The 16,937-nt window shown below is 50.1% G+C and overlaps 1 protein-coding gene across 1 annotated transcript in view; it reads left to right on the top strand.

Annotated features, from left to right (window-relative positions):
• Positions 1–3,322: 3,322 nt before the first annotated feature.
• LOC107117704 (nesprin-2-like) overlaps positions 3,323–16,937 on the top strand; it is a 77,591-nt gene continuing 63,976 nt past the window's right edge. The window contains exons 1-5 of the mRNA XM_015419861.1: positions 3,323–3,484; positions 5,630–5,752; positions 10,501–10,655; positions 12,060–12,204; positions 15,670–15,764. Coding sequence (XP_015275347.1) covers positions 5,708–5,752; positions 10,501–10,655; positions 12,060–12,204; positions 15,670–15,764 — 440 coding nt within the window. The 5' untranslated portion in view covers positions 3,323–3,484; positions 5,630–5,707. The remainder of the gene's footprint in view (positions 3,485–5,629; positions 5,753–10,500; positions 10,656–12,059; positions 12,205–15,669; positions 15,765–16,937) is intronic.

Genomic DNA, 16,937 nt, shown 5'->3' on the forward strand with positions numbered 1-16,937 from the left:
AAACATAAGCTCATATCGTTACACCGGGCTACCCACGTTAGGGTAGGAGCTTTGACTCTTGGAGGCTCCTACCCCCAAAATCTTGTTGGTGTCTTAAGGTGCTCCTGGACTTGAATCTAACTGTACTACTGCAGACCAGCACGGCTCCTCGCGAAAACTATCTGCATGGGAAACGTTTCAGATTTTTTTCTTTCAGGATCTCTTCCCCCAATAAAAGAGTAGCCGCGGCATCTCCCCGAGAGCTCTTGTCAAGCTTTGCAGAAAGCTTTTCCACCTCTCCGGGCCGACAAAGAAGCAGCGGAATAATTCGGCCGGACGCAAAGAAGCCATTAAAATCACCCGCTAGTAATAATCGCTTCCCAATATCTGCAGAGACGAGACACATCATTCCTCCTTCTTTGCAGAGGGGGGAAAACACACACGCCAATAATTGCTCTAATGGCTGGGGAGTTTATTTCGTACCCTTTCCAGTCAAGGACGACTCTTCGGAAACCGATTCGGGCATCCGACAAGCTTTTAAGTCTCAAAACCCCCTTTTCTGTACTAACAATTTTTGAGGGGAGATTGAGGGCTTGCGGTAAAATGCTCTGCCTCGGCAAGCTGATGGATTTGTGGCATTAATGAACGCCAGGTGAAAACATAATGGGGAAGAAATTAAAATGAATCGCTCCGAAGCGGCGGGTTCGCTCAGCCCGAAGAGGCACAGCCGCACAAAGGGGGAAAATGGGGCTGGGAAGCCAGACGTGCATTTAGTCCAGTTGCCGAAATTTGTTCCTAATGGTGGCAGATTAGCATTTTATTCTCACTTCATGCCCATTAACATCTCAGATGGTGCTTGCTTTTTTTTTTTTTTTTGCATTTGATGCTAAGTGGAAATAGTCATAAATTATACATTTCAGAAGAGATGCTCCTGTTCCCCCCACACACATCTTCCCCCACATCTTCCCCCCAGAAAAAAAGGAGAGTAGGCAAACTGCAAGTTTCTTTGTATTGTTAATCACCTGCAGGCAGGAAGTCAAAGGGAGTTAGTGCAGCTGGATTTGCATCCCTTGAAGAATCCTGCAAACAGCCTGGCTTGACCCTCTTCCAGCATTCAGAATGTTTGCGGAAGGCTTCCTTTCTTAGCAGCGTCACTGGAGATCTGCTAAAGGAACTCCTGCAGTTCTTTTGAGAGCCAGTTTGGTGTAGTGGTTAAGAGCGCGGACTCTAATCTGGAAGAACCAGGTTTGATTCCCCACTCCTCCACATGCAGCTGCTGGTGTGACCTTGGGTCAGTCACCAGTTCTCTCAGAGCTGTTCTCTCAGGAGCAGTCCTCCAGAGAGCTCTCTCAGCCCCACCTACCTCGCACGGTGTCTGCTGTGGGGAGAGGAAGGGAAGGCGATTGTAAGCCGCTCTGAGACTCCTTCGGGTAGTGAAGGGCGGGGTATAAAACCCAACTCCGGCCCCGGTCACACGGGAGGATTCGCCCCGCAAGAGGGACGGATCGGGGGCGCATCAAGTGGGCGTGATCACACTGCAACATCTGAGAAGTGTCACGCACCCATTCCTGATCCAGGCGTCTGGTCAGGGAAGCGCTGCTAGCCTGTCGCAGCCAGCACCGTTCCCCGTCCCACGCATGCGCACAACCGTGCTACTGCCAGTTTGCTGCACAACGTGTGATCGGTTGCCGGAGCACGGAGCCGCAGGGGCACGTCGGATCGCACTCCCGCGGTTCTTTTTGCTCCGGCTCTAATTTGCCTCCCTTCGGCAGCGGATCATCCCGCTCATGTGATCGGGACCTCCTCCTCCTGCTTCTCCGTCAACTGTCTTTGCTAAATGTACGCAACTGGCCCTTAATAGGTGTGCCTGCCATCAACTGACATTTACAAATGCTGTCTTTAATGTTACCATTAAATTGCACATAAATGATGTGAAAATGGCATTGAAGTGCCATGAAAGAACCAAATGAATTAAAAACAACAACACACAACCCCTGACAGTACAAGTGGATGAAACAACGGTAACGTAAGAAAACAAAAAGTGAGTTTTTAAAAAGGGCATACTTATATGTCCTTAGCTGCAAGCAACCTGCCATGTTTGGTACTACGATGCCTTGAGTAGCAAAACAGAAGGGATTGAAAAGTTGTGAAGTGTGCTGAGCAGAGGTCGTTTCGGGGGGGATTGTGGTTCCCCCGGGTGAGGTACGGGGGGCGGGGCACATGACGAAGCCCCGCCCCCTGCTTCCGGCCACCCCGCTTCCGGCCCTCATTCAGCCAGGAGGAGGCAGGAGAAGAGGGAGGGTAAGTTGCTTCCTCCCTGCCTCTCCCCACCCCTGCCTGCCTGGGGCCAGGGAGGGCCTTTGCGGGGCTTCCTTGCACTCCCGCCGGCCTTGCAGGTCCACCGCCGGGCCCCTCATGGGGCTCGGCAGTGGAGCTGCAAGGCCGGCGGCCGTGGCCGTTGGAGGTGGGGTGTGTGGCCTTATGACACACTTCCGGTGATGTCAGGGGGTGTGGCATATGCTAATGAGTTCTGCTAATGAGTTCCCCTAGCTCTTTTTCTACGAAACGACCCCTGGTGTTGAGGAAGAGAATGCCACTGAGTTATACCCTCAGGAAAACATTCTTGGGAGTGCATCCAATGGGCTGGATCCAGCCGCAAACAAGGCCTGTGCAATGGAGGCTGCAGCAAGAACGGGGAATGGGTGAGTGCAAAAGCTGGCTGGATCCAACCCGTTATCTTAGGCCCAAACTACAGATGTTCTTTCGTACTGGCCCTACCAGGTGGTTGGAATGGCTTACATCCCTAAGCTCTGTTAGAATAAAATCAAACAGAAACACCATGAATCCTGCCCAAGTTGACATAACCATGAAAATAAACGTTTAAAAATACAGTGATATCAAAATAAAATTATTCTGATAGAAAAATTATAAACTATAAACTATAAAACCAAACTTTATACATTTAAACTATTGTTTTTAAAGACTGTGACCATCAAGAAGACGAAGAAGAAGAAATTGGATTAAACCTTGCCCTTCACTACCTGAAGGAGTCTCAGAGCGATTTACGATCTCCTTTCCCTTCCCCTCCCCACAACAGACACCCTGTGAGGTAGGTGGGGCTGAGAGAGCTCTCTGGAGGAGAGACTGCTAACATCATTCCTGCGCCAGTTGGCAAGTCCACACGACAGGGGAACAGCCTGGGCAGAGAGCAGAGCGCAGACAGATGGCCCGTAAAAACGCAGCTGTCCCCGGACTTTCCTCGGTCTCAGCCTAAGGCTGGCACCCTGTCCTTCATTCGCCCTGACGTGCTTCCCTCTCTTTCTAGAAACTGCAGCTCGGCCTTCAGAATATCAAAGGGAGCGTCGTCCAGGTTTCTGAGTTGGCGGAGAAGATAGCTCAGACGGCTGAGCCCGCGGCGGAGTCCCTACTTCCGGGAAAGCTCCAGCCGCTTCAGAGGATCTCCTATTTGGAACAGGTGCTGCAGACGAAAGCGGACGCGTTTCAGGTACTCCTTGGAGGATGTTTCTGCTGTGCGTCTGAAAGCATCACCAGAGATATTTGTGTGGTTTCTCCTAACACGGTCATTGGAAAATGCAGATTTGTACGGGGTGGCCCGTGAGGAGTTGCAGGTGGGGGGGGGGTCCTCCTCTCCTTTCATCTCCCCTTCCCTCATCTTCGTCTTTCCCCGGGATACACAAAACTTCTCTCCTTCCTCCCAGGGGTCATTTCATAGAAAAGGAGGTACCGGAGCTCATTAGCATAACTCATTAGCATAACTCATTTGCATGTGCCACACCCCCTGACATCACTGTAAGTGTGTCAGAAGGCAACACCCACCACTCAGGTTCCACTGGACTCTTTTGGATTGCTAGCTATTGGGGAGGAGGGAGAGCTTGTCCCTGAAGGCGGGCCAGAGGGGGGGCTCTGCAACTTACCTGGCTGCTTCTTGCTCCTCGTGGCCCGACTGAGGGCTGCTGGGAGCAGGGGGTGGGGCTTGTTGCATGTGCCCGCCCCCTGGGCTCCTTACTGCCGGAGCTCCGCTCCTGTGCGCTCCCGCAGGAAATGACCCCTGCTTCCTCCCCTGTATTCCTAGAACACTTGCACAGGTTTCACTGTTTAGCATTAGATACAGCTGTAAGGCGCAGATATCATCTACGGTACAGGTAACGTAGAGATGTGTGTAGACATAGTCGTGATTCCAACCTGCAAAGTAAGCCACTTCCTCTTGTCTGCTGACTCTCTCTTTCAAGGGCTTCCCTCCCCAAAGGATTTGATGGCCTGACATTGCCTTACACTGAATCAGACTGTTGGTCCATCAGGTTTAGTATTGTCTCTATTCAGGCTGTCGGCAGTTCTCCGTGATCTCAGGTGGAGGTTTTTCCTATTACCTACCCCCTGATCCTTCCAGTTGGAGATGCCGGGGATTGAACCTGGGGCCTTCTGCATGCAAAGCAGATGCTCTGCCTCTGAGCTATGGTCCCTTCCCTTGTAGGAAAAGACCCCTAAGGTTTTCTTTATGACTCCCATGTAAAACGTCACGACTCCCTTTGAGCGTTAAAAGTTTACCTTTCGGTAAGGGGTCTTCCATCCATTTCATTCAGTTCATTTCGGGCTCACAAATAAATAAATGAGCAAACAACTATGTGGAAAGGCTTTCGAATGGACCAGATGCCCCTGATCATAATAAGCATTTGGATTCCACCTTTTGCACTGAAGGTGGCACCCAAAGCAGAGTAAACGTAGGAGGGCCACAGTTTTCAGCTGCGTGTTTTAGTTGCAGATTGGGATACTAAGTCATCCTCTTACATGCTGTTACGAACATGGCAGGCACAAAATCTCAGCTAGCCAGCACGTCGCAGTCATTCTGCAAATACTCGAAACGTGAGAAGAACTGAGATGGTTTTGGTTTTACAAATGCACCCTGCTGAATGTGGGGTTTATTTTTAGCTGACCCTTTCTTATTTTTTTAGTCCCTTAAATGTTCAGTGTTATGCCACCGTAAGCCAAGCCAGCCATGAGCATTTTTTAAGTCCCAGTGTTTTCATCAGCAGAGTTAAGTTTGTCTATACTTAAATCCTTTCTGTTGTGTCCAGTGGGACTTTCAACCCTGTCTTTGCAACCATATATGCTAGAAATACCCTAACCTGGATGGCGCAGCCTAACCCAATCTCGTCAGATCTCAGAAGCTAAGCAGGGTCGGCCCTGGTTAGTACTTGGATGGGAGACCACCAAGGAAGGCTGGGGTTACTATGCAGAGGCAGGCGACGGCAAGCCACCTCTGTCGATCCCATGCCTTGAAAACTCTACAGAATTGTTATCAATAGACTGTGGCTTGACAGCCCTTTTCACCACCATGCTAGAAACATATATATAGTTTTATGCCAGGATTCTTGAGATCATAAACTGTACCTTATACACTCTGCATTGAGTATCATATATCACAAAAGCAGTTCTGATGGATTGGACAAACGGTCCATCTAATCCAGCATCCCGTTCTAACCGGTCAGTGGCCATCTCGTACCAGTAAATCGCATAAGTTTGTAAAATGAACCGCATTTTATCCTTGCCGGTTGAGTCCATTGTTTCTGCGGTGTGCGTTTTGCCTGCGTATGCCCAGTCTAACGCCTTCTCATTCATTTCCTTGCCTCAGTTTAATCTTCTGCAACTAGAAGACTTTGAGAATTGCTTGGAACGACTGGAAAATCGTGTTAAGGAAACGGTAGAAGCCATGGACAATCCAGATCGAGGAGATGAAGGCTCGGATCTGCTCATGGTAAACACATATCCACGCAGTGGGGTTGAAGCTTATTAGAGCAACGGGGTTGTGATGTATGCTGGTGGAATCCCAGTAGCAAGTCAAATAACTTAGAACAGAAGTGTCCCAGAATACAGGCAGAGCAAGGCAACACAACTAGACCACCGAGCAAGGCAAGAGACCTGGATCACAGTCAAGAGTCCAGTCCAGGGGTCAAATACTGGTTTCGCAGCAGTCAGAGTTCATGGGTTGTTCAGAGTCAAGGCAGCCCAAGGTCATTGACCAGCAAGGTTCAGGCAAGGTCCAAAAAGCAGAGTGGAGGGTCGGTCCAAAAGGTTACAGGAGGCAGAGTCCAGAGTTGTGGTCACAAAGTTCACAGGGTTGTGACAAGTTGCTTCCACAATCTGCCAGTTCTCCAGATCTGATTTATGTAGGCATTCCTTAAAAGCCTGATTTAGGGTCGTCTGCTCGGAGGTGCTCCAGCACTTACTCAGAACTGCTGTCACTGAGCAGCTGGCACCGAGCCAAGAGGCGAGCACTCCATCTGCGTGTCCTTAAGTCTTGCCGGAGCCTTTCCCTTCACTATTCAATTAACGGGAGGAGCCTAGTGGGCTACTTTCCTGCAGCTGTGCTTCATCGACTACTCCAGAGCTAGGCGTGGGTGGGTCAAGGTCAGCTGCCGGCAATGAATCTCGGGGCTCCTGTATCTCTAATTCACTAACTTCAGCTGGTTCAGAGCTGGCTGCATGTGGCTCCTCAGCTCCTGAGGAGTCTTCAGCCACACTGGAATCAGGCTGGCCAGGCTGGACTGTGACAAGAAGTCTGCAACTGTTTTGAGCCTGTGGGCACTTTTAGAATTCTGGCACATTGCCCCAAAATGGCTGCCACAGGAGGCGGGGCCACCTACAAAATGGCTGCCGCAGCTTCCCTTCAGTCACACATTGAAGATCATTGTGCTGTGGTGGCAGCTGCTGACAAAACAACGTTTCTAAAAATCTCCACAGCCATTCAAATCTCCGGCAGCTGATTGGAAGCCTTGCTGGGCAAAAGACCCCGCCTGGCCCCACCCACTTTCTGAAAGCACTTGTTGGGCCCCAGGAAAAAGGTTGGCAGGTACTAAAGGGCCCACAGGCACCACATTGGGGATCCCTTACTTAGATCATCATGCCTGGTCTCCTTCCACGTTCTCCTGCATATTCTGCTCAGTGGAAAGGTTCCCACACTCTAGGGCTTCCAGAAGGAGGAGGAGATTGGATTTATACCCCGCCCTTCACTACCCAAAGGAGTCTCAGAGTGGCTCACAATCTCCTTTCCCTTCCCCTCCCCACAACAGACACCCTGTGAGCAATGTTCCCTCTAAGCTGTGGAGTCTTGTGAGCAAAAATTCTGCTTTGTGAGCTACTGGCATTAAAGTTGTGAGCGAGTGATTTGGCTGCTGCATAAATTAGTTTGCTCTGGAGCCATCCTTCCTGAGTTAAGACAGAAATCTGTGAGCTGGAGGCTAAAAAACTGTGAGCTAGCTCACACTAACTCAGCTTAGAGGGAACACTGCCTACAGGCAGGTGGGGCTGAGAGAGCTCTTGACAGAACTGCCCTTGAGAGAACAGCTCCGAGAGAACTTGTGACTGACCCAAGGTCACACCAGCAGCTGCATGTGGAGGAGGAGTGGGGGAATCAAACCCGGTTCTCCCAGATCAGAGTCTGCGCTCCTAACCGCTACACCAAACTGGCTCTTAACCGCTGCACCATGCTTACCCCCTTGAGGTATTCTACATGTGAGACTTCAGACACCATTCGGTTTGCCCTGGCAGTAGGCTGCTAGAGAGGGGTGGCTGGGCTCTGATGAGACGAAGGAGCATTGCAAGAATTTGAGAACTGGCACATGACAGAGTGAGCTCCCGTCTCTGGCCCCAGCTCCTGCCAACCTAGCGGTTCGAAAGCAAGAAAATGCAAGTAGATAAATAGGTGGGAAGGTAACAGCGTTCCGTGCACCTCGTCGTCTAGTCGTGCCGGCCACATGACCACGGAAACGTCTTCAGACAGCGCTGGCTCTCCGTCTTGGAAACGGAGACGAGCACCACATCCCTAGAGTCGGATTCGACTGGCTTTCGAGCAAGGGAAACCTTTACCTTTACCTACCTAAACAGAGGATGATCATCTCCCCCTCCTGGGTAAGGGCATCTGGCTGGCTGGTGGTGGCTGGGATAGGAATCTGCACCCTGAGGCCTCATTATAAAGCCAGCCCTGCCCATACTTTAAAGACTTGACGGGGGGCGGGGTCCTGCTTTGGCTTTCTGAAGGTTACTTTCCGGTCCTAAGGCTAGTAGCTCCTGGCTTAGATGAGCAAATACATTTGTGACTGGGAGAAAAAAATACGCCCAAAGAGAAACTTGAAATTATTTAGTTAAACATTTTGGCTCCCGCCGTCACGGGTAACACATTTAGATCCTGCTGTGTGACTGACGGGAGGTAGAAGCTGAAATGCTGAAATAAATAGTTTTCAGTCTGTCCCTGCTCTCCCCCCCCAGTTGCTTATTTAGATAATAAATTATTGTGACTGTTTGCATCCCGCCTACTTGAATGCTGTGCCGTTTGGTGGTTTTTCAGATCATAGCTATCTTTTTAACCAATTATTTCAGCTAACAGGAGTGCGATTCAATTATTTTGAGAGTACTGATGCAATAAAATGTGCTCTTGTGTGATTATTTCCAGCCGTTACTCTTCATCTAAGGAACATTGCTTTTGCCTGTAAATAATAAATGCTCTCCGTTTATTAATAAGGGAGCGGTTTGGTGCAGTGGTTAAGTGTGAAGACTAATCTGGGAGAACTGGGTTTGATTCCCCCACTCCTCCACATGCAGCTGCTGGTGTGACCTTGGGTCAGTTACAAGTTCTTTCAGAGCTGTTCTCTCAAGGATAGTTCTCAAGAGAGCTCTCTCAGCCCCACCTGCCTCTCAGTGTGTCTGTTGTGGGGAGGGGGAGGGGAAGGAGTTTGTAAGCTGCTCTGAGACTTGGAGTGAAGGGCAGGGTATAAATCCAATCTCTTCTTCTCTTCCTCTTCTTTTCTTCGTTGCACAATTGCTCTTTTGCTATAGTCCCAAATTCCTAGGCCTTTATTTTTCTTTAAGAACATAAGAACATAAGAGACGCCAATGTTGGATCAGGCCAAAGGCCCATCCAGTCCAACACTCTGTGTCACACAGTGGCCAGAAATACCAGTGCCATCAGGAGGTCCAGCAGTGGGGCCAGGACATTAGAAGCCCTCCCACTGTTGACCCCCCCCCCCAAGCACCAAGAAGACAGAGCATCACTTGCCCCAGAGCCCCTAGCTATACCTTGTGGCTAATAGCCACTGATGGACCTCTGCTCCATATGCTTATCTAATTCCCTTTTGAAGCCGTCCATGCTTGTAGCACCCACCACTTCCTGTGGCAGTGAATTCCATGTGTTAATCACTCTTTGGGTGAAGAAATACTTCCTTTTATCCGTTCTAACCCGACCGCTCTGCAGTTTCATGGAGTGCCCACGAGTTCTTTGAGGCATCCAGAGATGCATCATTGTCGTGCACTGCACTTCCTTGAAGGACAGATTGTTTATTGGCGATGGATCGCCATTATGCCCTTTTTCCAGGAGTTTGTAGGTGTCAAGTTGGAAGATTTGCCAGAGATTGACCGTATCACTCTGTTGTATCAAAATAAGACAAAAATCTAGTGGCATCTGAAAGACTTTCATTTATCTTTCAGTATGAGCTTTTCGTTTCTTTTTTGGTATTTTTGTATTTTGTGTGTGTGTGTGCATGCATGTGTGTGTGTGTGTGTGCCCATGTCTGGAAGTCATGGCGACCTCTGGCAACTCCTACTGGGGCATGGAGGATGTTCAGAGAAGTCGCTCGATAGCCTGCCTCTGCCTCCCGACTGCTGGTATTCCAAGGAGGTCTCCCATCCAAGTACTTGCCAGGGTCGGCCCCGCTTAGCTTCCAACATCTGACGAGGTCGGGCTTGCCTGGGCTATCCGGGTCAGGGCCAGTATGAGCTTTTCATGGGTCACAGCCTAGCCCGTAGTTACGGTGGGGCTATTGGGGGCTCCACCCCCTTCCTTAAAGGGCCAGGCCCACAAGATTTAAATGCTTTCGAGAAGAAGCGAGGAATGGCATGAGCCCCTCCCTCCCTGCTGCAAGATTTAAAGGGCCCTCCAGCTGATCAGCGGGCCACGTGCTCCCCACCGATCAGCTGACGGGAGAGGGAGAGGGGTGGTCAGGCTTGGGGGCAGATTGGAGCTGACATAAAGATAATGGCAGCCCCTCCAGGAAAAAAAAAATGCCCCACAAGCCACAAAATCCTGACCACGGGCCCGGTCACAGCCTACTTCATCAGATGGTGGTGGAGAGTGCCGTCAAGTCACAGTTGACCCCTGGTGACCCCGTAGGACCCGGTCACAGCCTACTTCATCAGATGGTGGTGGAGAGTGCCGTCAAGTCACAGTTGACCCCTGGTGACCCCGTAGGGTTTTCAGGGCAAGAGATGTTCAGAAGGTGGTTTTCCGTTGCCTGCCTCTGCATCGTAATGACCCAGGACTTCCTGGGTAGGCTCCTATCCAAGTGCTAACCCAGTATGGCTTCCCATCACATATCCGCCTGACAAAGTGGGCTGTGACCGACGGAAGCTCATGTCAGAATAAATGGTAGTCCTTAAGGTGCCGCTATTTTTTTTGTTTGTTTCGTTAAGGTGCCAGTATTTCCGGCCCTGACTGAATTGCCTTCTTTTCAGAGCCAGATGTTGGGTCTCACTGCTTTGTCTCCCAAGATGGAGAGCCTGAACGAAGTCAGCTTCAAGCTGCCGCTTAGTGACTTCACCGCCAAGCGATTGCAGAACCTGAACTGGCTGTGGGCTCAGAAGACAGCGATGGCCCTGGAGCAGTGCAGGTAAAACAAGCCAAACAGAAGCTTTCCCTTCCTGTTCCAGTCACACCTGACCATAGACGATGCTTCCCTTTCGCTTACAGCAGACATCCCCATTCCAGAGTCCTCCCACTTGACCTAGCTTTTGTTCCTGAGGTTTTTGACAAGAGCGGATAGGTCTGGTGGTCCCTCTCTGGATCGCAGGTGGTTTGCCTTCGGTGACGTCTCCATACAGTTGCATGGCCTTTAACCGTTATTGCAGAACTGGGAGACAAAGCCATGGAAAAAATTGACTGCCCTGGTAACTCCTGTAACATTTTACAGGTGGCTAAGCAGAAGTTCTTCTTAGAACACTTCCTTTGTCAGAGATTTAAACTATCTCCCCTTACCCTGCACTCAGATAACACGGGTCCTTCCTTTTTGTCTAGGAGCAGACAGGCTCTTAATTTGCCAGGAAAGTTTCCAGTGGGCCACTGCCCTTGGCAGGCGGGAGCAAACCAACCCTGGCAAAGCTTTCAGGGGCTGCTTTAATTCCTTAAGGTCATTAGGCATTCTCCAAAACAGGACCTCCTCCTGAGAGGGACTGTGCTTTGAGGAGGCCCCGTTTGTGTCTTCCAGGAGTGAGGCTCCGGTCTACATCTCCCGTTTCACACTCAGTTGCTTTTTTTCCTGATGATCTTGACAGTAAGTCCTTTGGGTGGTAGAGTGGTTGAGAATTTTGTTAGGAGAACATATATTTAACGTTCGAGTCCAGCTAGGGTTGCCAGTCCCCAGGTCCCGGAGGGGGTTCCCCCGGTTTTCGGGGGCTTCTGCACAATGTCCCCGACTCGGAAGTGATGTCATCATGTCGGGGACGCCGTGCAGCAATGCTGTGGTTTGAGGTCAAGACTCTATGGTTTGAAGCCGGTTTTACCATAGAGTTTTGCCCTCAAACCAGAGTGTCGCTGTGTGACGTCCCCGACATGATGATGTCACTTCCAGGTGAAGTCATTGCAGCAGGGACCTCCCGGACCTCCCCCCCCCCCCCCAACCTAAAAAAATCGCTGGCACGACGAAGGGATCTGGCAACCCTAAGTCCAGCAGCACCTTAATGACCAACACAATTTCCAGAGGATAAGCCTTTGATGGTCAACGCTTATCCCCTGGAAATCTCATTGGTCTTTAGGGTGCTACCAGACTCAGGTCCTGCTCTCCTAGCGCAGACCGACCTGGCTACCCAGCTGACACAGTACTGAACATTTAGATTTAAGTCCATTAGCACTTTAGAGACCAATGAGATTAATTTTTTTGGTCTCCCAAGATGCCACTGAACTCAAATCCAGCTGTTCTACCACTGACCAACATGGCTGACCTCTGGAACGATACTGAACATTCCAACTGGAAAGAGTTTCTCAATACAGTTGCTTTTTGCTTTTTTTTTTTTTGCAGTGAGCCGCAGGACATTCAGTCAGACGAAAAGTTTCTTACGAGATGTCAGAAATGGGTTCAGTTCTTCGAGAAGGTGAAGGAGAGACTGAAAGAGAATGTGGCTGGGACTCTGCAAGAGCTAGAGGAGCAACAAAGGGATTACGAGGTAATGTGAGCGGAAGGCCAAGGAGCCTCCAGTGCGCCAGCCAAACCTTGGGCTGAAATTCTCTAGTTTTACTGCTTGCAGAAATTCTCTAATTCTACCGCTTCCCTTTCCCACCACATCCTCCCATGATTCTGGAAATGGTGGCAGCAGGGTGGAAAAACCTACATAAGAAGAGCCCTGCTTGACCTGACCAGTGGATCATCTGGTGCAGCATCTCGTCTCACACAGTGGCCATCCAGTCCTTCTGGAGGTCCAACAACAGAGCACTGAGGCCAAGGCCTTTTGCCGATGTTGCCTCCTGGCACTGGGATTCAGAGGCTGACTGCCCCTGAATGTGGAGGTTCCTTTTAGTCACCATGGCTAGTAGTCACTGATAGACCTCTTCTCCGTGAATCTGTCTAATTGCTCTTTAAAGCTGTCTATGCTTTTGGCCATCGCTACATCCTCTGGCAGCAAATTCCACATTTTTATCACTGGATGTATAAATAAATAGATAAAATGCAATGGAATATGGCGAGGTCCCCAAACTTTCTGAGCCTGTGGGCACATTTGGAACTATGACGCGGAATGACGGGTGCAGCAACAAAACGGCTGCCGCAGGAGGTGAAGCCAGCCACAAAACGGTTGCCGCCGCTTCGCTTCAGTCACACAGTGCAGATCCTTGTGCTGTGGCGGCAGCCGCTGCCGAAGCAACATTTTAAAAAATCTGCACAGCCAATCAGACTATTTGGCCCCACCCACTTTCTACAAACACCTGGCGGCCGCAAGAAAAGATGTCTGCGATCATTATTTATTTATTTATAATTTCAATTCATAGCCCTCCCTCCCCGCAGCGCTGGCTCAGGGCGGCTCACAGGTAGGCATAAGCCAACCCATAAAACAACGTATAAAACCATTACTACAGTATTACAACAATATATATTAAGTGCTCTAGATGTTCCAAAATGGGCCACCACGTTGAGGACCCCGGCAGTATGGGGATACCTTAGTGAAGAGGGAGACATCCAGGGAAATCATCACCTCTGTGTTCATAGTCCTGGTTGGCAGGACCCGACAGCAGTATATCATTTCAGAGAAAAGTAGCTAAGCTCACTGTTGGGAAGCCATGAACACCTTGGATGCAGCCTCCCTAAGAGATCCCCTCCTCCCTTCTGTTCCACTGCAGACCCAAAATATGTGAACTTGCCATTAACGGAGGCAGCCATGGTTATTCATTGGTCTATCTGCCTGTTTACTTATCAAGCGAGGGGCTGAGGGTCTCAAAGGGGTGTGCACGGGGGAGGAAGCTGAATTCATGGAATCATAGAGTTGGAAGGGGCCATGCAGACCATCCAGTCCAACCCCCCTGCCCAATAAAGGACCAGCCTAAAGCATCTCTGACTAAAGCATCTTCTTGCCTGTCTTACTCTCCCACCCCACCTATACTTTCTTGCTTTATGCATAACCTGGTCACACGTGTGAACACACAGCGATTCCTTCTAATTCGGACCTGAGGTTCAGCCTCTGAGGACGTATCTGCACCACAGTGATCCATTTAATTAATAGGTTTGTCAACCTGCAATCAGGGCCTGGAGATCTCTCAGAATTACAGCTGGTCTCCACACTACAGGGATCATAGAATCATAGAATGTTAGAGTTGGAAGGGATCCTGCAGGTCATCTAGTCCAACCCCCTACAACATACCCGAAAGATGGTCGTCCAGCCTCCCCTTGAGAATGTCCAGCGAAGGAGCATCCACCACCTCCTGAGGCAGCCTGTTCCACTGCTCAACCACTCTTGCAGTTAGGAAGTTTCTCCTGATATTTAGCCGGTAACGACAACCTTGTAATTTCCCTTGGAGGAAATGTCTGCTCTGGAGGGTGGACTATATGGCATTATACACCACTGAGGTTGCTCCCCAAACTCCACCATCCTCAGGCTCCACCACAAAATCTCCAAGAATTTCCCTACCCTAGTTACGTATAGCCTGCTTTTTCTCTCTGAGGTTCCGTGCAGGAGGACAAAGAGGTCAAGCTATCCTTCCTCATTCCAAAGTGTTCTGTGTCACGGCAGGACCAGGGGGCGTGACGCAAGCAAGCAAAAGTCCAGGAACAGTCCGAGGTCAAGCCGGGCAAACCAGGTAGCAAGGTTCAAGCAGGTTTAAATCACAGTCCAAAAGCAGGGTCAGACATACCAAAGTTTCAAGTCCATAAATCACAACAATACCAGAGGAGTCAGAGATGAATGCAGGGTCAACAAAGCCGAAGGTCAAAAGCCGAGGATCAAGCCGAGAAGAATTCCACAAGGTCTGGAGCAGAGATGCAAGGATTCAGGTCCTGAACAAACGACGTTGCCAGCACAAATGACTGCTGGCAACAGACTTGCATATATACAGTGCTAGCTAATCAACTCATTAGCTAGCCAGGAGTGAGGACAGGATCCTGTCAGTAATCAGGGCTAAGAGATCTTCTGGCACGCATGCGTGCATTCTGCCTTCGCTCTCTCAGCTGTTGTCTTCTTACATTCCTGAGCCTGGTTACAGGTGGAGGCGAGTCTGATGATGAATTACTGGGCTGCAGCAGAGACTGATCCCTTGTAGGTGTTCCCTGGGAGGCTCTATCCTCCTCACCACTTAGATAGCTTTCAGCTACAGGATCCAGTCTTTGCCTTTCTGCTGCAGTACTGTCCTCAGGAGCCTGTTCAGGGTCCTCAGGAGCCTGTTCAGGGGCATCAGCAAAGGCAGGCATGACATCAGCAGGGGCAGGCATGACATTCTGCTGCTGAGATTTGTAGGTGTATAAATCATCCCTGCAAAGGTCAACATGTAGAATATGCATGTATAAGCCTATTCCCACTCGTGGGACAGGGTGGGGTATAAATAAAATCATCACCTGTCCATCATAGCTAGGGCTTTTAAAAAATTTAAATCCCGATTTTCTCCCTGATCGGGGATATAAATCTGCTTTTTACATTGTCCCACATCCCAGTCCTGACAGCAACAACTTTGTGAGGGTAGGTTACACTGAGAGACTGTGACAAGCCCAAGTTCACTTGGTGGGCTTCTGTGGTGGAGAGAGCCAGTGTGATGTATTGGTTAAGAGCTGCGGACTCTAATCTGGTGAACCGGGTTCGATTCCCCCCTCCTCCTCCACATGAAGCCTGCTGGGTGACCTTGGGTCAGTCACAGCTCTTTCAGAGCTCTCTCAGCCCCCCAAAATAAGTCTAGCTCGCCACAAAAGCGTTAGAACTTAAAGCAGCCAGACAATCTTTTGATCTCCTGGCTATACACACAATGCCATACAATAATAATAGTTATGATTCTAGGCATGAAGGACAATCTAACTGCTTCACCTCACGAGCTCTCAGCCTCCCTGCTGGAAGATTTGCATGTTCCAACTTAGACTAGTTAATATGAAGTATCATATTCATGCCATGCTTTCTCCCCAGCATGTGACACAGAACGATTCCTTTATTCCATGTCCACAGATACTGCAAGCGGAGATCTCTGTCCATCAGCAGATTTTCAATTCTATCGTTTCAAGAGCTCTGCACATGCTGGAATCGGGAGAAGCCGAAAACAGGTAACACGTCTGCCTCGTTTCTCTGTGCCAAGAGGACGGTGGCAGGGAGTGGGAAGGCATGCGTTCAAAGGCTGGAGTCAGACAATGGTTTCAATGAGAATTAAAGCTGATACCATCGTTTCTTTAGTTGTGGAACTAAGTAGAGGTGAAGTCAACTTTAGCCATAGGCAGTGCCCAGAATTTGTGAAGTGTTCTTGGGAACAGTGGAGTAGTGCTATCGAAATCAACATTGATATTGTCCACTTAGCCTTGACCAGGGCCAGGGCTTTTTCTGTCCTGGCCCCAGCCTGATGGAACATGCTCCTGTCTAAGATCAGGGCCCTGCGGGACTTACTACATTTCTGCAGGGCCTGTAAAACGGAGCTGTTCCGCCAGGCCTTTGGCTGAGGCAGTGGGCGTCCAACAAAAAAAGGCCTCCCCTGCTGAAGTTGAAGCTTACCACCTCTACGCAACCAAGATTAAGAAGATCTCAGAGATCCAATGGTGCCCGTTTGGGACTCACCCTTCCTGGACCCAAGGGTGCCAGGCTAGCTACAACCAGGGCCAGGGCTTTCTCGGTGGTGGCTCCTCTCTGGTGGAATGAGCTCCCGAAGGAGATCAGGGCCCTGCAGGACCTTATGCAGTTCCACAGGGCCCGCAAGACGGAGCTGTTCTGCCAGGTGTTCAGCTAGGAGCCACCCTGGGGGAAATACCCTGCCCCCTGTAATCTTCAAAGCAGCCTGAGCCAGTCGCACAATATTAGATCGGGATCGACCACTAGGAAGGCACTGAAGTCTGAGCGCCATCCCAAATGTAATGCTAAACTGTTATCTGTTTAATGGTGTTTGGATTATTATTGTTAGCACCTTTTAATGTTGTAATTGTTATATGGTTTTATGATCATTCTACTATTTATTGTTGTTTTTATGCTGCTGTAAGCCGCCTGGGAGGGCGGGGTATCTCTGCCTTATATATAATTGAGTAAGACTGAGCTGAGACAAAATGCGCTCCGTCAGCCATTGGCCGGCCAGCTGCCGCTCAAGACTGCTGCCATGCCATTGGCTGGGAGGCGGGAGGCGAACGCTGCGTGCGAATGGCACGGCAGCGGCGATGCGCTCCTCGCCGCGGCCTGATTTCCCTCCCCCACCCGCCCACCCACTAACCCAGTTGGAGCCTGCCGGCGGCAGCGATTCC

Source organism: Gekko japonicus, unplaced genomic scaffold (assembly GCF_001447785.1).
Source record: "Gekko japonicus isolate JY-2015 unplaced genomic scaffold, Gekko_japonicus_V1.1 scaffold2958, whole genome shotgun sequence".
NCBI lineage: Eukaryota > Metazoa > Chordata > Lepidosauria > Squamata > Gekkonidae > Gekko > Gekko japonicus.